The following is a 23,283-nucleotide window of genomic DNA, read 5'->3' as shown; positions in this document are numbered from 1 at the left end:
TGTATTCCCCCAGTGTATTTACACCATACGGGGTCTGCATGTAATTTTGCACCAGACACCCTGCGGGGTCTGAATGTGCAGCTGAGTGCCACATGGGACACCATCTCGGATGGCACTAGCCCAGGGGTCTCCAACCTTTTCAGTAGTGAGAGCTACTTCTGCTCAAGGAAAGTCTTTCCGAGCTACTAGCAAATTTTATAACTATAAAATAGTGACTACACTATAACCACCCTAAACAGGATTATCAGAAGTGACCACCCAAGTATTCCAGGCACAATTACCTGCAGACATCCCGGGGAAAACTCCATCAATATAAAATGCCTCCAGCTGACTTATGAAGTAACATTCAAATCTTGACATTCTCTGTGGTACAAAAGACATAAGCACAGCAGGAGGTCTCCCCACCTCAGCTTGAATTATCATTCATCAGTTTCTGAAAATGCACATTTTTCTATCAAGTATAACTTTCTACTGTGGGCAGATGAACTCAAAAGAAAACCCATTTTTGAAAACAAAAACTGGCTTTGAAATACCTGTTTTCATTTTTAGAAAGTGCACAATCCCAAAACATCAGCTTGTCATTTTCATCAAGTAGTCCCATATACAAGTGCCTCTAATGGACAGACTGCTTTGAATACCCAGGGATTACAGTCATATTCCAGGGATGCTAACCATAGCACCACGGTGCCTGCATCATGCCAGTAATGCCCACCATTATACTAGGGCCACAGTTGTGCCAAGGCTGGAAACCATAAGGGTCCGGGCAGAGACCATATACCAGTCATGACCATTCTTATGCCAGGAATAGGTAAAGGGAGTCATGCTCTTAGTATGTTAATGATGGCTGCCAGTGAACCACAACTAGACCAAGAATACCCCAAATACATAAGGATGACCATTATTATGCTTTTGGCACTATTATGCCAGGAATGGCAAAAACTATGCCAGCGATAACACCCTTATGATGGGGGCTACCATACACATTTGCTGGTCCTTGACACCAGGCGTAGCTTTCAGGAAGCAATAGTGTTTATTATGGACGCACATAAATACTAAGGTGTCTCTTAATTTTCTCCGGTCTGGGTCATGCCCTGTTCTCCTCTGGTCTTGGGCTGATCCTGCACCCAACTGACAAATTTTCACTCTGACTCCTGCAGTCCCACACCTTGGTGGGTAAGCACTGATTACTGCTCAGATTACTGCTGCCATACTTCTTTTAAGGTCCCCTGTTCATGCACATGTTGTGACTGATAAAGCAGGGACTACAACATGATCAGGCTCCTTGTGGCATAGTTATATTGAGATTGGATACAGACAGTCATGTGGGAGGCCCTACAGGCTGACACACTGTGTGCTTGAGTGTTAGTATGAGTTCCTGCCATAGGTTTAGCTGGCTGTCACTCTGAGGGTCTTGAGATGAGCAGTGCTGCCTTCTTTAATAGGCACCTACTCTCTGAATTAGATACTGGCCTGGACTTCTCCTTTGAGAGCTACTTTGAAGGTACTGGTGAGCTACCAGTAGCTCCCGAGCTACTCGTTGGAGACCCATGCACTAGCCCATATTAGCCAAGGGCGAGTGTGTCCCAAGGGATCAGCTCGCGAATTGTGGGCCCCCTCCCAGCTCCACACATTAAGCCACTATAGCCAGACTTGCCATGCAGTCAGACCAAGATCAGTACCAGGAGGCAGGCTTCTTGTCCTTCCTCCAATTGGACGATGAGTTTTATCAGTCAGTGGATGATTCCATATATAGGGCAGTCAACCAGGCCATGGAGACTTTGGAGCAGGGCCTGTCAGCGCAGATTGCGCAGGAGTGCGCCAACTGGGCTGAACCAGCGCCAGATCCACCAAAGGCCCCCCAAACACCCCAGGTAATTGTATTATAGAAAAACATGTTATACTGATGCACAAATCAAAGGAATCTTTACTCCAAAGGATTGTCGTGCAGACGCTTTAGATATACAGCCAAGTGCAATACTCAATACACACACAATCCCAGCAATCACAAAACGGATTCCTGCAAAGGACAGGTAACAACCTCCTGGCGCTCACAACATAAATGTCATAACTTGTACACATTGTTAGCCTCTTCTAGGCCGATCGGATTCATGCAGGGATATAGAATCATCAAATTAGCAAAAACAAAATCTCACACCCATACACTTTGAGGTGCTCACCGATATCTTGAGCATGATCAATCAGCGTGCGCACAACAGCAGCTTGCAAACGTAGCTTCTTTTCGGTGCTTGCTGACATTTTTTCACTTCCGTCGCTCGACTGTAGAAGGTTGGGGGCAAAGATCACAGCCAAGTTGCTGCTGTCCATCTTGTTCTCACTGGACCTTAAAATTAGTAGAAAGAACATGCACAGCTTACTTTAAATATTTTACAATACATGCCTAGAAAAATTAGAAAGACTTGAATTATATAAATTCGGGAAAAAAATCTGCTACCTCCACAGATTTGGGAGGGGTATACAAAAAAATTGGTGGGTAGAATGTTTGAATAATCTCAGTCATTGGTAATTACTCTGGGTTGCATTGCTGTCCGTTGTTTTTTGACCATCAAACCATCTCAGACAGGAATCAGATGTGCAACTCAGCCTTGGCCCTGCTTCAAATGGAACAAATGCGACCCAAACTGCCAGGCTAGGTTCTCTCTGAACCAAAACACATGCAAAGCCAAAATGGGTTCGGCCCATTTTGGTCGGTCTGGGGTTGCTCCAGTTCTCCTTCAGAGGGAAACTCAAGCAATCGCAACTACCTGCCATGCAAGTGTACTATGCACTACTATTTCCAGCTCACAGTGAGACCATAAATGAGCTTGTTCTGTTCCAATGCAATACTATGCTTTATTAGCAACACGCGCCTTTTACCCAAGTCGTGAGAGTAAGAAAACGGGACTCAAAAACGTAAACTTAACACTACTCATACCTATAGAGCAGTGGTAAAGTTGTAAAATAACTATAGATCATGTTTACATAGAAGACTGTGGCGCAGCAGTGGCACACTAAAGACTTCAAACTAAATTCGACTAAACTGCAAAATGACAGACACAAATACCTTACCGTCTCTAGGAGCAAAGTGGCCCACAGTTGGCATACCTCTCCTTCACTGGAGGTGTGTAATAAAGGTTAAGGACAACTATCGGAGGGAAAGAACCTACTCGTCAGGTTTGAACTCAAGAGGACCAGGTGGTCAGCCAATCGTTGACCGCCAGCTCTCCTTTGAGATTCAGGATGTCAATACCTGCTCCTCCAGCCACCATGCCAGAAATATGACTCCAGTCAGACTAGTGTTCTTCAGCATCCCTACCAGACACATTGGACAGGGTACCCACTCATGCCATCTCAAGGCAGCAACCACCCTGCAACGATTCTGGATTTGTGCTTCGAACTATGTTAACATGGCACACTCAAGTCAGTCTCTCAACTGTTGGCATGCCACACAATTCCTTTTGCTAAGCCAGCATTTATATCCAAATAAGTTCCTTATTTACACTGGTAAAATGTAAAACCAACTTACAAAAGCACAAAACCTTCACAGTGCATTTTCTGCATGCATAAAAACTACATTTAACGAGCCAGCAAATGCAAATTTGGGCGATAAATAGCAAATAGCTCATTCTTAGTTTAAAGCAGTTATTGTTTTATCACAAGTCATGGCTTATTATGAAGTGTGCCATAGAGCTTGGTTTATAGACCAGTAGACACTGGAAAAGTTTTATAACAAACATTGATATTGCAGACACCGAGAGAAATAACATCTTTGCAACTATGCACCTGAATCGCAGAGTCTGCCCAATTTGCAAGTCCTTCTCACATATGTATTTGGTTGGCAATAGAAAAAGGTTTAACATTTTTAGAAAAGTTGCACTGTGCATAACAAATGCCACCTTTCTACTTCTTACGAGCCCATAGTGGAGATTAAGATGTCGGGTAGTGCCCTGAAGCAGCTTGCAGTAAGCACATTAAGCTTAAGAAACAGGTGACCAATAAATACTAAGCATCATGCAAGAAAACGGAGCTCTGCCGTCTTGCACATGCTCTCGACATACACCACAAAGAGCCTAGCTAAATGTGATCAACATAGCGTCAAAATTGGCCTTCTCATTAAGTCAATCATGCTATGCCTGCCCAAGGCTTGCTTCCGTTCACTGCAACAATACCAGAATTAGGGGGGAGAAATAAAAATTTAATTACAGTGCAGGACAGGCACACGGACATGTACATTTTCGTACCAAGCAGGTCCCTGTAGGTGTAGTGGAAGGCAAGAATACTGTCTAAAACACCAAGTGAAATTCCAGGCAGAGGAAAATGTATACAAAGGAATCACATCACCAAGTACAAATTATAAAATTTGCACTTTAAGTGGAATTTTACATTTGCAAGTTGCTCTTCAAAACAATGCACAATCAAGAAACTTCACAGGAGCTTCAAAACAGACTGACATTTCTACTTACTTCAGAGACACCCTTTGGAGGAACCCAAAGAAGTACCGCAAAGTATCAATGGTTCGGTCTGACATCAGGCAGGAAAGGAGCAGTGTGGCAGCAGTCCTCTCCTCCTCACTGCCCAGTTGCTGGGCTTTGAAGAAGGAATCCTGTAAATCGGGTCGCAAAATGGGCTCAGGCAGCTCCCGAAAAAACTGCTTGAGGAGTCCGGCAACATCACAAGGCGGAGCGGCGGACAAACAGCCATCGCCAACATCCAACTGGTTCTGAAGAAATGGGTTTTAAAATTAATTAATATTTCCGCAGCAAAGAGCAACAGATACGGACAATATTATTTCAATACCATTTCACCAAGCATCAATATCAGCATTGCACAGGATTGAACATACTGTATTCCAAGTTCAAGGTAACCTCAGGTATGAGCAAACTTTACACCTGTTCCTTGGTGCAAGCCCGACTGCTCAGAGCCACAGCTACCCAGGGTTGCGCTAAGGTTTAACAAATGATAACCTGACTGGTCTTGAAGGGGCTGGCAGAGTATTACACAGTAAGTAGACAAAAAACACACCATTTAACACAACTCATTTCCTAAAAAATCTCCCCATATATTTGCTTCAATAATTCTTTTAAAGTCTGTTTTTTTTTTGTAACTTAGTCCTTAATGTTCTCAGTGCATAGAGTTGCTAAGACTTGCTCAGAATTTGCAACTAGATTTGGAGAGGCGGAAGCTAGAATTTCATCACTGGAGGATGAGTTAGCACAGCAAAAAACTATCACTGAATCCCAGAAGGCTCAGAAAGATGACACTGTTTGGAAATTGACGGAGTTGGAAAATCGCTTGAGAAGAAATAATTTGCGGATTTTGGGAGTTACTGAAGGGGTGGAGGGTAATGACATCAGGCAATGTATGGTGGAACTCTTGTCAGAAGTATTTCCTGAACTCTCACAATGGGATTGGATAGTCTAACTACAAAGGGCTCATCGGTTTCCTTTTAATCAACAGACAAAAATGGGGGGGATCCCTTGAAAGACCTAGAGCTATCTTGATCTGCCTCAATAATTTCTTAGCTCGAGAAGCAATATATGATTTAGCCGGACGGGACAGGAAGAGGAAAGGGATGCAAATTTTTTGTATGATCTGGCCTTTGTCAGGCCACAGTTGAGAGAAGATGGCACCTTCGGCAATTGATTCCTCTATTCCAGGCGAAGGGGGCACAGATTTGTTTTGTTGAAAATACTAGTTAAGGACCAGATGCAATTTTTTGTTTACTAAATCCTCACCAAGGAATATTTGAATACGTTGTGAGGTGGACAAATGGTTATAATGGAACACAATATATTCATTGAATTAAGTAATACAAGGTACCCGTTAGTCACTGTAGTCTAGGTTTAATGTCATAATTAGATAGTCTTTTTGTGGGGTTTTTTCTCAATGTTTTTTTCTGCTCTACTTGCTGAGGTTTTTTCTCACTTTTTTTCTATGCTGTCTTGGGGGGGGGGGGGGGGGGGGGAGGATGAGTGCTAGGGGAGGGCGAGTAACTGCCTCCCATCAGAGGACCTAGGTCCTGAGATGCCTCACTTGGGAGGGAGGGGAATGTGGGGAGCGGGCGGCACTGCTGTTCTGTGTGATCTTAGGTCATGGCATATGTTTCTATACAAGAAAAAATTTATCTTTGAACAGTATTGACTTTTGTGTTTGGTCTGGGCTGGCAAGATTGGAGTTTGAGTATCTTCGATACAGGGATGATGGGTTGAATTGGTTTGTGTTTGTGGAATATATACGGCCTGAATTACAGGGGGGAAAAAAAAGGGGGTCTTACAGCTAAAATCCTACAGTTTATGCAGGTTGATCAATTGCAAGAGACTCTTGCAAGAGACTCATTTCTTGGGACAAATGTGGCTGGTTGAGAGATTTGGGACTGGAGATACTAGCTTGTACTAGACAAGGTACAACAAAAAAAGGGGTGGCCATTCTGGCAAAACAAGGTCTCGGAGTTTCTAAACGTGTTAAGGAAGATGTCTTAGGACGTTGTGTCATCGCAGAAATAATGATCTATGGCTCTCCTATATTAGTCTCTTCTGTTTATGGTTCTAATTTAGATGATCCGGATGTATTGAATTTTTTGAACGTTGAATTAGCACTATGGCCGCATCCTTTTATTTTGTGTGGCGATTTCAATTTTCATATAGACCGCGATTTTGACATAACTAGTAAATCTCCATATTGGGAGAGAAAAGCAAAAGTATTCAAAGCTCTCCAATGCATAGAGAAAATGGGCTGGTGGATGCTTGGTATAGGCATAGACTGAATGATCCAGGAGATACTTTTTATTCAGCTCCACATAATAAATTAGTCTGCTTGAATTACTCTTATTTCTAATCAAATTGCAGAGATGGTTAAAATCGAAATTTCACCTACAGTTGTTTCAGATCATAATCCATTAATATTAGAGCTATTATCGAGCACCTAGATTAAAAACAAAACTCTTGGACTTTTGAAAGAAAATTGCTATTAAATTAAGCATACTGTGATCATATGATATGCTGGATCCAGGAGTTTAAGATTAATAGAAACACAGCCTCTGATTCTATGGTTTAGGATGCCTTTAAGGCTGGGGTACGTGGCGAGACATTAAGCTTTTCTAGATCTAATCAGAAAAGAATCTTGGGAGAAATTAGGGGATGGTCGAACAATTGAGATTAGCTGAAATTGATTTTATGCGGAAAATAGCAAGCAGCTTAAATATTGAGGAATCTCAAAGGACTATTGCTATTTTAAGGGTAAAGATACATCCGCATTTTGGGGTCGAGATAGCTGCTAAATATGTGCACTATAGGACTGAAACTTAAGAATTAGGGGAAAACACAGGGAGAGTCTTAGCAAAGAGATTACAACAGAGGGAGGTAGCCAATAGAATTTGCAGGCTTAAAGATCATGTAGGTCAGATACAGGACTCCCCGGCTGAAATCTTAAATGTGTAATAGATTTTATAGACAATTATATACGGAGGGGGAGATGGTAGGAGAAGATCTGATGCAGGAATTCTTCTCAGATCTGGAGACAACAGAGGTTACATATGAGCAAAATAGGATTTTATCTGCACCTATTACGTGGGAAGAAGTGGAAGAGGCTATGATGTCTTTAGCCACCGGAAAGGCGGTTGGCCCGGACGGTATTCCTTTGGAATTCTTTAGGACATTTCGGCAGGTATAACAGGATCTTATGGTGTTATTTTTATCCGCTCAAAAGGGTAGTATTCCAGAGTCTTGGCGTAAAACTACAATAGTGGTTTAAAAAAAAACAAAAAAAAACCCTGAATTGAACCCTTCATCGTATAGGCCTATCTCACTTACCAACTGTGACAGTAAAATCTTCTCCAAAATTTTAGCTTGTCGGCTAGGAAAAGTTAACACCCCTTAAGTGTCAATTCACCAACGTGGATTTATCCATTTATCCCGGGTAGGGATACAACCGATCATGTGAGATGTGTAATTGCTCTTTAAGATTGGGCTCAGGCAACAGAGTCTCCGTTAGGGGTGATCCTGTTGGACGCCGAAAAAGTGGTCAACAGGGTCTCCTGGCGGTTTTTATGCTTTGTCCTGCAGTGGAAAGGATTCTGTACGCAATGTATTAAAGCAATTAAGGCTTTATACGTTTCTCCAGAAGCTGCTATCCGTGTATCTGGGCAGGAGTCAAGATTGTTTAGTATTACTAGAGGCACCAGGCAGGGGGTGCCCGTGCGCCCCCTTACTATTGGCAATATATATGGATTCATTTCTCAATAAATTAAATGTAAACATTAATATCAAGCCAGTCAAAGTCCACAATATGGAATATAGAACATTGGCATACGCTGATGACATTGTGATTCTTACTAGTGATGTCCCCCTGGCCCTTCCAGCAGGGAGGTCTCTGGCAGGGCAGTTTCGTATCTTTTCTGGTTACAAACTAAACGTGGAAAAAACCCAGATTCTTCACTCACAGACCCAGTATCCAGCAGATTTGCTAACTATCGCTGAAGCCACGTATCTGGGATTTAAGTTAGTAGACCAAATTCCTGATTTTAAATATATTATACCAGTGATAGTGTTAATAGAAAACTGGAGAGATTAGACCATTTACATCTCTCTCTTCATGGGCGATGTAATGTTTTAAAAATGCTGGTTCTTACTAAATTTTTATATTTGTTTAGGGCTATTCCTTTAGAATTTTCTGTGTGTCTAGCAAAGTTAGAGAGGATCTGCTTCAGATTTCTTTGGGGATATCGAAGACCGAGAAGGGCGCTTAAATGGAGGATTCTTCCAAGATACCGGGGAGGGTGGGCGATCCTGTATTTCTTGTTATATTATTGGGCATCTATGTTACAGTATATGGGGATTCTCTTAGTTGGGGCCAAGGCTATAATTCCATTAGCTAGCAGACCAACCATTTATTAATTTGGACTGGGGGATGAAGTAAAAAGCTGTCTGGTGAGGATAATAGAGCGTAGCTATTATAAAAAGACCAAATTAAAGTACTTAAAGCCGCTTACTGTGTTTGGAAACAAGTTTAGCGAAAGCTGAAGATTCCAAACACAACTATTTATACTCCATTATCTGCCTCCGGTATTCTCCCAGTAATTTTTCAGGATAACATCACATTTAGATGGGGGACGAAGGAAGTTTTATGCTTAGGCGATTTATTTGATGGAGGCAAACTCATTTCATTTAACAACCTGCAAGAGAAGTACGGTTTATCTAAACAAGATTTTTTACAATTTTGACAGATTTGTAGCTTTATAGAGAGGTACACATGGGTCAGAGTTAAGATTTGACAAGATCCCTCTATTTGAAATAACAGGCAAAAGATCTTCGATAGGACAGATTTATCAGCAATTACTGGCAGCTTTTTCCGATGATATTTGCACTTGGAATGTAAAGTGGGAAAACAAGTTAGGAAAATCGGGAATAGACATAGGGGAATCGTTGGATTTGGCTAATCAAATTCTAATAACTGGTAGACTTAGGAGCCAGCACTTCATGTCTATTTTTGATCTGTATTACACACCTGGTAAAATTGCTAAATGGGGGGGGGGGGCTCAAGGGGCGGGAATTGTAACAGGTGTGGACTACAACCTGCAAATTCTGTTCATATGTTTTTTCCTGCCCTAGATTAGACTTTTTTTTGAGAAGTTGAAAAATTCTTGACTATGATTCTAGAGCAGACTTCTTCAATCTGTGGGGCGCGCCCCCCGGGGGGACACAACACCATCCTAATTCTCCACTCCAGTCTAATTTTACCTTTGTTCCCTGAGTCACAAGTCTTTTTAGAGAACTCCAGTGAGGAGGGGAAATCGACGGGGCACGAAGTGCCCATGCTTTTGTTATGTTAACCGTCCCAGGAGGGGGTTAATTCATGGAGCTGAAATGCTTCAGCTGCAGTGAGGATGCAGGAAGTCTCCTCTGCTAAAACCGAAGGTAAACAAACAGGGCTGTTGCTTCGCATTCGATATTATAGTAGAGGAGACTCCTAGCCTCGCACTGCTGCTGAAATGCCTGTCTGTTTGCTTTCAGTTTAAGCAGTGGAGACATCCTGCCTCTCACTGCAACTGAAGCATTTCAGCTCTATGAATTAACCCCCTCCTGGGATGGTTAGCTCTTCCCAGAAAGGAGACAAAGTTTATTTTAAAACTACACAGGCAGGCGCGCAAAATGCCAGCCAGCCATGTGTTCTTTTAAACAGATGGCAAATTGCTTGTCTGTAAATAAAGAAGCATGTTCCCTTCTATTATCAGGCACAGATTATTCAGGCAGCCATAGAACACAAGTACAAGTTATTTCTATTTATATTTGCTGTTCAAATTATGCATGGACAAGTACTGACAATACAGCTTTAGGTGACTGCTTATTTTTGCACCGCCTGGGACATCAAAATAATGAGCTGGCAACCCCAATCACAAGGGTGGGAGTTTGTTGCAGGATCACCACATTATTCATTTCCTCCACCCTGATCCCTGGTTACTGCCATATTGGCAATAGTTTAACACTTTTGAAACCCTACGCTGCCGTCAATAACATTGAGTTACTTCAAATGTCGGGGAATGCACCTTGCATTCAGACAACTCGCTCCTCATTCTCGCCCTTCACTTTCACGCTCACCCTGCACTCACACTGATCCCTCTGCACTCACACTGATCCCTCTGCACTCACACTGATCCCCCTGCACTCACACCATTCACCCACTTACCCTGCACTCACAGTGATCACTCTGCACTCACAATTCACTTGCACTGTTCACCCTGTACCTCACCCTGCAATCACACGAGCACACTACTCAACCTGCGCTCAAGTGACACTTCACTCACCTGCCCCCCTCACTGCTCAATCTGCAATCTCACTCAAATAAGCCCACCACTAACCATACATTCATTGGTCCCACTCCGCACTTATATCTGCACCCAAATTCATATGGTCACCTCGCTCACCCTGCAGTCACTCCTCTTACCGTACTCGCAAACGGTCGCATGGCTCCCCGTGCACTCACATGAGCACTCCTGCCACCCACACAGCGCAGAGGGTTAATGTGCCTGCTCCACAGAATGTGTACCATGCAGATCACAGAACTGGGGGTGAGTAAACAATGAGTAGCGCTATAACAAAATGAAGAGAGATGAGGTGCATCGTTGGTGAGTGGTAGTGAGGGAATTCATGGAGAAGGAGGAAATGTAGGAGGGGGCAACAAAAAAAAAAAAAAGACTGTTGCACTGTGTGCAACAAGTGCTTGGGCCAGCCCTGGCTGGGAGTGTTCGCCCCAACCAAAGTTCGGGTCTAGTTGCGCCCCTGTACGCGAGTATGGGCATGTCGTGCCCCATCAAGATTTTTCCTAAACTACAAAAGGACACATTTTCATGCACCTCAATCCAGCCTTTCAGGGGGCCCCTTGATAGACAGCTCTGTTTTTGCCCTGATGGCCTGGAATAATTCCTAAACAGATTCTTGTAAATACGGTTTTGTTTCATTTCTTTTTAATGTGATTGATGTAAGGAGTCTATTACTATTTGCAGAGAAATGTTTGTTACAAGCAACAACCATAAAAAAAAGTTCATTTTAGATCCAAGCGGGTCCTCACATATGAGAAATTGAAGGATGTCACAGATATTATTCGCTGTAAAATTAGTGGGCTGCTGCTTTGTTATAACAGTGAAAACACACAACACTATCTATGAATATTAGATGTAAACGCTTTTAGAATTTCACCCTTAGTGCCTGTGCACTGTTAGTAGCCTGGCTAAAGAGGGTAAGACAGAGCTGAAAGTAAATCATTTAGACTCAAAGCTGTACTGAACAGGGGCCCCCAAAATAATTTTGGCCCAGGGCTCCCAATATCCTTACCATGTCCCTGCCACCACAAAGTTTGTCAGACAACATTGCTCTGAAGTAAAATAGACATCATTCATTTATTATTAGTTCTATTTTATTTATTTTTTAAACATAAGCCCAACGTGTCCTTAACCCCAACTGCTTCAGGCAAGCAACTTATCGTACTACTTAGGAATTCCCAATTAGTTGTTCGTTCAATGCCCTCTGTGGACTTTCAACTGTCTTCGGGTCCATAACAGGTTGGTGGGCAATTATCCCATTATAATGCTGCCTAAAACGTTTGTTAATGATTTCTAGAGATTTGGTTCTCGTGTACCAGCCTCGAGCTAGGGAGTGCTCGAAAAATCTGACAACACTGTCTACCTTACATTCCCTGTCTTGGCTGACAAGGTCTGCAAAATATTCAGCTTTGAGCGAAAACGCGATCAAAACTCTTGCATTTCAGCTTGTCCTATTTATGCGAGATTGGGTTCTCAGCACTTGCGGTATTAAAGACTAGGGGGCAGATTTACAAGCGCCCTGCGCCACCAGTACGTCACTTTTCGTGACGTACTGGTGGCGCAGGGGGCTCCTCCATATTTACAAGGACGGGAAAAGCCACCCTGCATTACTTTTCCTCTCCTTGTAAATACGGGTCCTTCACACACAGCACTTTGTGTTGAAGGGTTGTTCCATGGGTATTGCTGTGGGTGTTCACAAGCAACATCCATGGAACAAGACACAGCTCCAGATTTACGAGGAACCGTAAATCTGGAAATGCGTCTGAATGCTACGCCACCCTAGAGGTGGCTTAGCGAGGAGAAATGTTTATTTCTCCTCATTTTTCCCTCTTTCAATGCCTACTGCGTTCTACAGCATGCATTGAAAGAGGGAAATGCCTGTAGTGATTGTTTATGTGCAGGAAGGTGCCCCTTACTGCACAAAAACAATCTCCCCACGACGCAGGCATCCTTGCACCATGGTGCAAGGATGCCTACGCTAGCGCATGGCTGCAGTTTGTGCGCCAGCGCAAGGGGAAGCACAGAGATGCGTCATTCTTGTAAATATGTCGCATCCCTGTGCTTCGGAAGTGCCTTGTAGATCTGCCCCTGGATGTGGAGCACAACCTGAAGATGGCAGTAGCAATAATCCATCCACAGATTGACAGTCTGTGGCGAAAAACAGGCACACCCGTCACATCTATGTTGGTGGTGTTATCAATCAATATCATGTGTAAAACAAAGCATCCTAGTAAAAACAATTTGCGCATATTTTATCTAGGAAATGGTGGTTTGAGCTGTGTAATCTGTCATTTCAGCACACCCACTCACAAACCTGCACTTTACTAAACACTCTTATTGTATTGAACATTATTTGCTGGATATGGCCCAGGATATGCGCGCGGCGGTCGATTATGTAATGTACCAGATTCCAGAAATGTCTGTCAGGTGTTGGGGGGTGGGGGGGGTGCTGGGCGGAAGGCTAAAAAAATCTGAGCTGGGGGGGCTCAACCTACATAAGTTTGAAGGCCTCTGTTCTAGAGGTTCCGATAGTTATGACTGCCGAACTTGTAATTTTGGGTGTAGGATTCGATATAGAAAGAGACACAAGGCCGAGATCTATATCTGCATTTTTGTTTATCGCAATGGCTTTGGTCCGCTTATGCATTACCTCTGAATGGATAGGGCCGGATCCCCCTACATTTATTAGTTGGTGGTCAAGGCTTTTGGCTAGTTTTAATTTAGAATCTTCAATTTACAAAGTAAGAGGGCGCAGGAAAAGGGGTTTGGGCTGTCAAATATGGGCTCCAGTTACAAATTTGCTACAGGAAGTGTAGGGTTTTTTTCTATTATATTTTATTGATTATATGTGACTTTTGTGATTGCTGAAAAATCTTTTTTTGGTTTTTTTTAGGGTGAAAAGGAGGGGGAGGAGGCCCCTGGGTTAAAATAACGGATGTATTAGAGAATATTACAGCCTATTAATGTGTGATGTTATGTACCCAAACCGACCGCATATTCTGTCTTTTCTTTTGTATGATGAATTTGTCATGACCTGATTAATAGTACAAGCCCTTGTAAAAATAAAAAAAAATAAAAAAATAAATAAAAATAAAAAAAAAGGGAAGAGGAGTATTCCGTTTTTGTTTACAAATGTACCAGACTGGCTTCACAATGGAGTACCCTGATATTTGTTCAAGGCAAGCAGAGAGCCCATACGAGTGAAAAATCTTGGACACAGGTTGACGAAACCCATAGAAGCCAATGATTTTACCTCTCTGCTATATAAACTACTTCCACGTAATATTGCCAATAACCCCAACTGATCTACATACCTTCAATGCCTTCAGCCGAACAACAGAACCAGATTTTCTAAAAAGTCCCTCTGTGCTGGCATGCAGTTCCAAATGTTTGCAGGCGGCAACAACGAAGCTAAGGAAAAGAACATAATGGTTACATTTGTCCGGAAACTGCAAGTTCAGAGTAATAGTTCAAACATAATTTGCACACCCACTGTACGGGACAGTGCTTTCTACAGATGGCAGAAGATGAATTAAAGACACGAGATACAGACTTATGGACAAATCAGACTAGGCAACAGAAGCAATGGCTCCTACCACACAGACAGTAGAAACAGCAAAAGGGGAGAGTAGATGACAGACGGCTCAGAACGACAGAACCACTGGCAGCGGGTGTCCGAGTTGGAGCTCATGGTCTTGTAAGAGCTCCTTTAGCATCAAGAGTTGTACTTTGAGTTTAGAAGCAGCTCAAAACAGGGAGGAACCTCTAGAGAGATACGAGTTAGAGTCATAGTTAAGGCAATTTATGATAATATTCCTCCTGGTCTCAGCTGCAGGACTGTATGGCGTACATTATCTGGATTAGGTCACCTGTGAGTGAGAAGCCAACTGTTACTCTTCTTGCAGATATGCAATTCATGATGGAAAATTGTAGCAAGAATTTTTATTTTGTATTAGGTTAAAACTTATGCTGCACTGACACCCATCCATGGTCACAATCGTTTTGTACATCTAAAAACTCCACTCACTGGTGGCTGATTGAGCGAAGAGACTGTCCTCGAAGGTTTCCCTACAGATACAAGCTGAATTTGATTTTGTAGTTCTAAAGCACATGGATGCCGATGGCATTGGCAACTCCCTTCTACTTACTGCTGTGTCTGAAGGATATGGGGGTGGGGAAGGCAGGGAGCATGGAGAGAGGGGGCGAGGGGGGACTGGAAGATCAATTGTTTTTGACTATACACTCAAGCCTGAAGTCAACGCAACTAAAAGCCTTCACCATCCACAGGTGCGGTTATGCACAAGTTATGGATACCTTTTTCTTACCAGTCTTCTCATATGTTTATAATTCAAGCAGTATTAGGTATAGATAGTACCTGTTCTATAGCTTTGCATTAAGCTATATCTACTTACGCATTTCAAAAGCTTCTTCAGAAGGAAGAGAGGCTGATGGACTCCACATAGATTCTATCTGGTGATCTGGAAGATCAGAGTTGCTGCACTTTGCACATTAAGACTAGGAAACACGTTTGTTGAAACTCCATGCGGCTAAGACTGCACAGCTGAGATTTGTACTACATACGTTTATCAAGGGGACAAACATTTGGTTTCTAGAGCAGACAGCCAACGCAAGCCCTTTTTGAAGCTCCAGTGGTGCAGCCTTAGTTAATAAGTGGTGCGTTCATATCCGGAACTTTTATCTAGGATGCAAATCAGCACGTTCAACCTCAAAACGTCATTGCGAGATTTAGCACATTTGTTTTTTCAAATTAGCACGAAGAATATGCATTGCAATAACAAAGTATTGCATATCATTAAAAAAAGACATGGTTCAGATGCAATATACCAGGAGTGCATGGGGTCCAAAGGAAAACATACCTACATGTGCTCAGCTCCCTCAATGCAGCCGAAGCCTGCTGTCGCCACAAATTAATCACATTAGTCGGTGCTCATCCAAGCCACTTATAAGAAAATACCCACTCTCTCCCCCTTCCAGGACAACTTCCATCTGATCCTCCTGTTACTTTCACATTAACATTTATACCCTTGAAGCCTCGCTTGCACCTTGCTTACAGCGCCTCCAGCTCCCTTCTTCGGCTTTCCCATAAGGCTCAACCAACGTTCACCTCCTCCTTACTTTAGCCTGACATGTTAATCCTTTCAATTAAACCTGCTCACCCCTTCTATGACCCATTGTGCCCTCAGGCTGTTATCGCCTAGTCTCATTCAAGTGGTCTCTAACCCCAGGTATAAACTAAAATGCACAAAATACACAGTACATACCACCACTCCTGGAATGAAGGAGTAACACACAAAAACAACAACAACAAAAATAAACCAGGCGGTCCTTTCTCTCTCAAACGCCACCCTGTCTTAACTGCCGTTTTCTCTAAAGTCCTGGAGCGGGTAGTCTTTACCAGACAATCCATACACTTGCCTGCTACAGTTTGGTTTCAAAATCATCACACAGACTGAAACTGTTCCTTCAGCCTTTCGGTGCTCACCCCTGCCACGTTTAACTCATCTGGAGGAGGTTTACCAAGACTTAGTCCCATGTCGTCTGGTCTATACTGCCTAGAAATTTCACTCACCGACTGCAATTATACACTGGACGGCACTTGCAGGGCTTGCGAACCCATTTAACCGTTGTGCCCTACATGCTGGTGTACTATTTGACTAAAAATAAAATGAAACTGTACTCAGACGCACTTGAATTACTGCAGCAACACAATTCCTTATCCACACTCTGGTCTTTTCAGCTTGCACTATCTGTCACACTTACTGGCTATTAGCGCACTCGAATACTGTTAACAACCTACCTGAGGATCTTGCAAAATATGCCTCTCACTTTGAGAAACATTTACAGCAGCAAGTTCTTCAATTTCCCTCTTTACAAATAAATTCTAATCTCTTACTTTGATGTCAAGCAAGGGGGCCAGCATCACTTGCAAGTTTCACTTCTTGAAATTTACGTCCATCCACAAACCATCTCCATTTTTCTGATCTAAAAGTCACTCCTAAAACTGGTTCCTTCGATTCTCCAAGAATTGCTAATCTTCACCTCCTCTCTGAAGAACCCTCCTCCGCGCTCACTCACTAACCTTCCATCTTCGTACTCCCATCCAACAGCCTGCTTCTCTACCCTAGAATCGTTTCCATGCTTTCTGCCTTTTAAACTGCTTAGAAAGCCCACCTTCCTCAGTTAGGAACGACTTGCATCCCTTACACATTTCCAAATCTTCCCCAACCTCCAAAGCCCTCCCTTACTTAGTAACATTCTTGCACCCTGAAATATAATACAGCGTGTGATGTTGTTCTGTCTGCACTCAAACAGAGATCTTTGTGTGCTCCGTAAATATGCGGGAATGATAAAAAATGGTAAGATAACTGAGGGATAACATACTTGCTGGCGAGATCTGTGTTTTGTCTAGTTCGAGTTTTGAATCAAAGTAGCATAGCGGATTAATGGGACTTCTGCAAAGCACATCATGTAACAAGCAGGTGACAGATTTTTATTTTATGTAGTTGGGTAAATGGGTTATTGCCTTTAACACAGATCCTTCTGTTAGTTGCAGTTCATAAATTGTAATCCTTCCAAGATAGCACAGTGAGCTTGAAGGACATGCGACTCCTACACCTTGTAACTCACTGTCTTATGTAACGCATCTAGTACATTGACTTACACACGATTTATTGTCAGTGTTTAATGTGCCTATGTGATGTAAAGCGCTCTGACACCCTGCATTGGCATGAGGGGCACTATAAAAGAAATAAAGCAAAATCGTGGCATTTAAATTGTTATTTGTGCAAATACTGGAACAGACCAACACATCTGACATTCTTACAGTGGATGCATATCTCATAAATACAGACAGAAAAAAAATCAAAAACCTATCAAGTATTTGTGAATTAATCAGCTGTGTGTTTCCCCACAATTACATTTGCATCTAGCTGGGAGGCTTCAGATACCTCCCAGCTAGCATACTCCAACAAAAGGAGGCCTCAAGGCCCCTTCGTTGTGGGCCCAGCTGGAATTTAAAATCAAGCTCCCTCGCCTGCACGTTGCTGCTCAAAACATAAAGCAGACAACGTGCATGCGCCGGGACCAGTTAAAAAAAAAAAAGACCCAGGTGATGGAAATAAGCTGGGTGGGGGAGAGAGCAACACGGACCATGCTAGGGAAGGAGGGGCAGATATTGGGGGTGCGCAGCCCACGCGAAAGAACAAAAACACACTCGCTCAAGAGCGCCGAAATAAAAAGGCGTTCCCCGAATGTGAGCAGTGGAAGGATACAAGCCAGCACATAAAAGGGGGTAAAGCTATGATGGTTGGCGAGAATAGAAAGGAAAGAAAGACTTCGAAAAAGCAGTCGAGACAATAAGAGTGACAATTAAGACAATCTATGGTAAGCAATGGGCTGGCTCTCAGTCCTCTGCAAGGTTTTGGTACGGTCCACAAACGCGCTTTCGACAACAGACAGCTAAAAGCGGGCTATAGATTAAACCTAATGTAGCTACGTAATCTTTTTCGGCATCCACATGAAAAACCCGCTTCATAGACAAAGGTTTGCACTTGACCAGATTAGACCCATCCCCTAATATGCAAGGAAGAATATCTGCTGATGGCTCGTCCACAAGATGGCAAATATAGCACAACACGTGAGAGCCTGAAACCCGTGCATAAAAGCCAGTCTTGTATTTCCTTATTACAGTTGTTATGTCACCTGTAATAAAGAAATGATGTAGCTGCTCAAGCGGAGCACGTTATAATGGAGTTGTGATATAATGCAAACCCAGCAGCCAAGGTGAAAAGCAGATCACAGATCATAATTACAGCTGCTGTTTGTTCATTTTATTAATCTCAGTTTTCGTTGTATATATTTGCTGCAAAAAGTTTATTTTTGCCATCTATAGGTCATGTTCATTACACATTCCAAGCAACAGCATTTAAAAAAAATCTGACTTGCATTAAACTTATTCTAGTATACTTTGTCAATAAAATAGTAACTGCTTTTTGGTGGATTTAATTTTGTACTAAAGATTCTACTTTTTCTTCTACCTGTCTGCAAACACACTTGAGTTAGAACAGAAGAACAAGACACTAAGGATGTGGTTTGTGAGATGGGGATGTGGTAACTATGTCATACAAGCAACAACATGCCCTCTGTTGAATGTTGGAAGGATTTTGCAAGTCACTTCTGGCCTAGTTCCTCTATATGGTCACAGAACTACTCAGTGACTTACAATATCCTTGTAATATATAGCAGGGGGTACTTTGTCCCATATGCAGCCTGCTGCAAGCTATGTCGGTTACTAAAGGAACTGAATCAGAGTAATAAATCTAAGCCACAAGGAAGGACTTCTAATGAGGGAGAAGGCTTTAACAACCGTATAGCCTGACGCAGAAGGGCTATACAAATATTAGAACACTCCATCCACCGAGAGGAGAATGTTCTAAATTAAAAAGAGAACCAGACAAACAACCGTTAGAATGCTAGAGCAGGAGCAAGGCTAATGTGATGAGTATGTTGAATGTTTATGAAACTTCAATAAAATCTGTTAAAAAAAAAAAAAAAAAAAAGCATGCAGTAGCAGGAGGACCACACCCGCCACTACTGGCTTACAGCTACTACATAATCTTCAATAGAGCTCTCAAAATTCCAACTTTCTAATACAGCTTCAAGATGTGCTTGGAACAAGTCTGAAGGATATCCTCTCCACGATGCTCAAAGGCAAGTCGGAGTTGCGCCCAATTTTCTGACTGTTCATACCAGTCTACTCAACAGAAGACTAGCAGTGGAGCTTGCAAATTTAATCTCATGATCGGCGGGCAACGGTCTAGGAGCTGCATCATACCCTTCCAATGATCATGAATTTTGCCCTCCGAGCGGTGAATACCATCCCTGGTTAAAAACACACTTGTCCTACTTCTGAAAAAGGATCAAATTTGTAACCGCTTGGCGTTTACTAACTTTTAGCAATTACCAACCTCTTGCTAATCTAAAAGAAATAGTAAAAAGAGGAATCGGTCATCTGCAAATCATACATGGACCAACAACGCCTGGATACACTTCAAATGGAAATGCATCCCAAATATGGCAAACAGGCTGATTAGCTGCATCTGGACAAGTTGATGGAAAAACCCTGTCCAGCATCTCCAGAGCCATAAGCTTAACATTTCAAGCAGTTCAGCAATTTCAATCAGAAAAAGAAATCATCAGCTGAAAAAGCATTCTGAATTGAATTGAATGTAGATTTGTAAAGCGCGATTGCTGCCCCAAGGGCGTCCAAGCGCTAGGTGTACAGATGTGATCAATGAGGAGGTGATCAGGATCAGGGAGACTGTGTGAACAATAAGGTCTTCAATTGTTTACGAAACGATAGCAGGTCAGGGTCGGAGCGGAGTTGTAGAGGAAGAGAATTCCATAGCTTGGAGGCATTTAGGGAGAACATCCTACCTCCGGTTCTGGCTCTTTTAATTTTTGGTATTGAGGCCAGAAAACCCTCCGTAGATCGGAGATTCCTGCTAGGGTGGTAATGGGTGACTAGACTCTTGCTGATTGCTGGGCTCTTATTCCAGAAGGCTCGGTGGGAGATACATAATGCCTTAAATGCAACTCTCTGTTTCACCGGGAGCCAATGTAGTTTTTTTAATCCGAGTCTGATTGACTGTCTGTGTGGGATCTGAAGCAAGGTTCTAGCTGCACAGTTGAATTAATAAAAATAGTCTTACTCACAGGATGTGTAACAGAATAGATCAACAAAGCATTTCCAGGCATAGTTGACAATGCTGTATTTCCTGTATGGCTATAAAATCACTTCTCATATCATGGAGTGCAAATTTCTTCGTAGCCCTAGAGAAAATGGTATGCTTCCTTCTCTGGTGCAGAATTCATTATTGCAGCATGGGTCAAGTGTTTTGCTCAAGAGGGTCACTTACAATATTTACAAACTGAAGAGGGCGGACACTTCTCTGGAAGTAGAGGCAGACAATAACCAAAAGCATCTACCATGGTCTGGCAGCTGGACGATTACAAAGCTTAATTTAGCTCCCTTTACTAATCTCCTTTTCAACCCACAGAAAGAACAAATTGCTGATAATTGACTGAAGTCTGAGAGGACACAGTTGAGACTGCCGTAGACAAAGAAGTGTTGCTCCCTCACTGGACCATCTCAGCATAAAACTTGGAGAATGTGATATCAAAGAGCAATATAAAAAGGTTCTCTCACGGACATCAGCATACTCAACGAGGCATAACAGAGTACTAACTAGCTTTGAGGCCAGTGCAGAGACTTTCTGAATAGTGGGTGAAAATGAGATGGGTTGGGTGCAGTGCTAAGCGAGAAACAAGACAGTTTAAGAGACTCGATGGAATGTTGGTGGGCTTCCAAAAGATCTAGGTCTTGAGTTCGGGTTGTTCCTAAATTAACTTAACTGGATTACAAGTATTTTGTGCATTTATTGACAAAAATGGGAAAACAAAAAGTTTCATCATGCATTACAATTGGCAAGTTTGTATAGTTCAACTTAAGAGTTTTTAGGTATCCCTGAGAAGAAGAAAAAAAAAAAACATCACCCAACTGTTTTTCAGGATTGCCTGCGGATGAGTAAGATGTAGGTTGGGTAACTGATGTGGAGAAGCATCAGTTATTGTTCTGCATGGCGGAGATGTATTCACAATAATGGGTCAAGAGAAACGGTTCAGGAAATGAAAAATTAAATAAAATAAAATCTGAACAATTAATTCATAGGAGTAGATGCTGATCACAGGTCAGAGATGATGTAGAAAAATGTTTTCTGAAGTGTGTGGATAAACTGTTAGGTGGAGAATGGGGAGTGTAAGGTTCAAGACTGGTTACAGTGAAGTCACTCAGTGGGAAAACTGGTGTATTGGTCCATAAAATATACCAGAGATGGAGCTGGACGTAATTTAAGGTCCAGACAGTTATTGGTAGCACTCAGCAATGGTGAAATAAAAAAGTGGTCAAAGACTTCTAGAGTGGGGCATGAGTGACAAGCCTTTGAAATATATGGTACTGTGTTTACAACTTATAGCAGGCCCAATTAAAAGTTTAGAAAAACGAGGAGGAGGAGCCAAGATGGCGACCGGAGCAGACGCTTGAGCGCCCGGCTCCGTCGGTCCGTGGCCTCGGACTACTATCCTGATGCCCATCCTCGCCGATTTTCGAGGTGAAACGTGTGCGAAGACGCGCTGACCGTGCTGCCGCTTTCCCGGAGTCTCAGCCCGCCCGGATGCCCGAGTTCTGGGTGCTTTTGTCTTCGGCACTGAAATCCTGCGCCATTACGGCCTTTGCTGGCCCCCTGGAAGCTCCGCAGTTACCGGACCAGCGAGCGCTAACTTGAGCCCCGCGGTCCCGATCTCCCCTCGCACCACGGATCGCTGCCGGATGAGCCCGGAGAGGGACGGCCGGACACCTTCTGCACCCTGTGCCGGCTGGGCTGGAGCTGTGGGGTGGGCCCCGGTGCGGCGTGTCTCCTGTCCCGCTCTGATGACCGCGCTGTGGGATGCTGCTGCCCCCTTCGCCTATTGCCTAGCCATCGGCGAAGGGAACCTGCGAGAAGAGAAGCGACTGTCGGCCGTTCCCGTTGCGGCGTAGACCTGAGGGGAATTGACTCCTTGCCACGACTCCCCCCCCCCCCCTCGGCCATTGCACCGTATAGCGGCAAAACATGGCGCTGAGTGCCTGCTCGAGGCTGGGGGGTGCTACTCCGGTCTCGCCCGCTGCCCACTTCGCCCTCCCTCTTACGGACACCAGCTCCACGGTGCCGTCCCGGATTGCTGCCGCTGTGGGGGCCCAGCCTCCGCCGACATGCGGCTCCGTTCTGGCTGCCCTGCGGGACTTCCAACTACAGATGTGCGCTGGCCTGCAAGCGCTGAGTGAGCGGCTTGACCCCATACTGTCGGCTGCGGGTCGTGAGCGCACTGTTTGTCATCTACAGGGCGTGGATCTCCCGGTGCTTTTGTCCACTTGCGGGGACGCAACGGCGATGTATGACTGTACTACACTGATGCCTTCACCTGGCGCTCCTGGCGCTCAGGGTACACCGCTCTACACCTCAACTGCGGACACTTTGTCCCCCTGGTCATGGCTGCCTGCCTCATTGTTGCCTGCCTCGCCGCGTCCGCTGGACTATCCTGTTGAGCGATACCTAACGGCGTCGTGGAACCGTCCGCGGTGGTCCACGGCTTACTTTTTGTGGAACTCCTGTACCTTAATTGCCAGGTTTGGATTTTATGTGGTGCAAAGAGGGACCTCAACCGATGGTTGGCGGCCATTTCGTGATCCTACTTCACCATCCTTTCACGAGCGGCCATCTTGTCTTTGTCTGCTCGGGACACGGGGCCTTCATGCAGGGGCTGGTTTAATCCCACGCCCGCGATCGGGCCAGGGCTAGACTGACTTCTATTGCCAGGGTTTATGGACGGGCTGGCCTGGGACTGGAACTGTATGT

General features: G+C 43.7%; 1 protein-coding gene across 5 annotated transcripts in view; it reads right to left on the bottom strand.

Moving 5' to 3' along the window:
• Positions 1–23,283, bottom strand: part of ARHGAP11A (Rho GTPase activating protein 11A) — a 144,962-nt gene that overhangs the window by 94,073 nt on the left and 27,606 nt on the right. For all 5 annotated transcript variants that reach the window (XM_085627316.1, XM_085627319.1, XM_085627318.1 and 2 more), the window contains 3 exons: positions 14,125–14,221; positions 4,461–4,717; positions 2,178–2,341 (listed from right to left, as the gene is read on the bottom strand). In XM_085627316.1, the coding sequence (XP_085483442.1) occupies positions 2,178–2,341; positions 4,461–4,717; positions 14,125–14,221 (518 nt within the window). The remainder of the gene's footprint in view (positions 1–2,177; positions 2,342–4,460; positions 4,718–14,124; positions 14,222–23,283) is intronic.

This window comes from Triturus cristatus, chromosome 9 (assembly GCF_964204655.1).
Source record: "Triturus cristatus chromosome 9, aTriCri1.1, whole genome shotgun sequence".
NCBI lineage: Eukaryota > Metazoa > Chordata > Amphibia > Caudata > Salamandridae > Triturus > Triturus cristatus.
The sequence above is the reverse complement of the archived record's forward strand: the minus strand, read 5'-3'. Positions and strand labels throughout refer to the sequence as shown.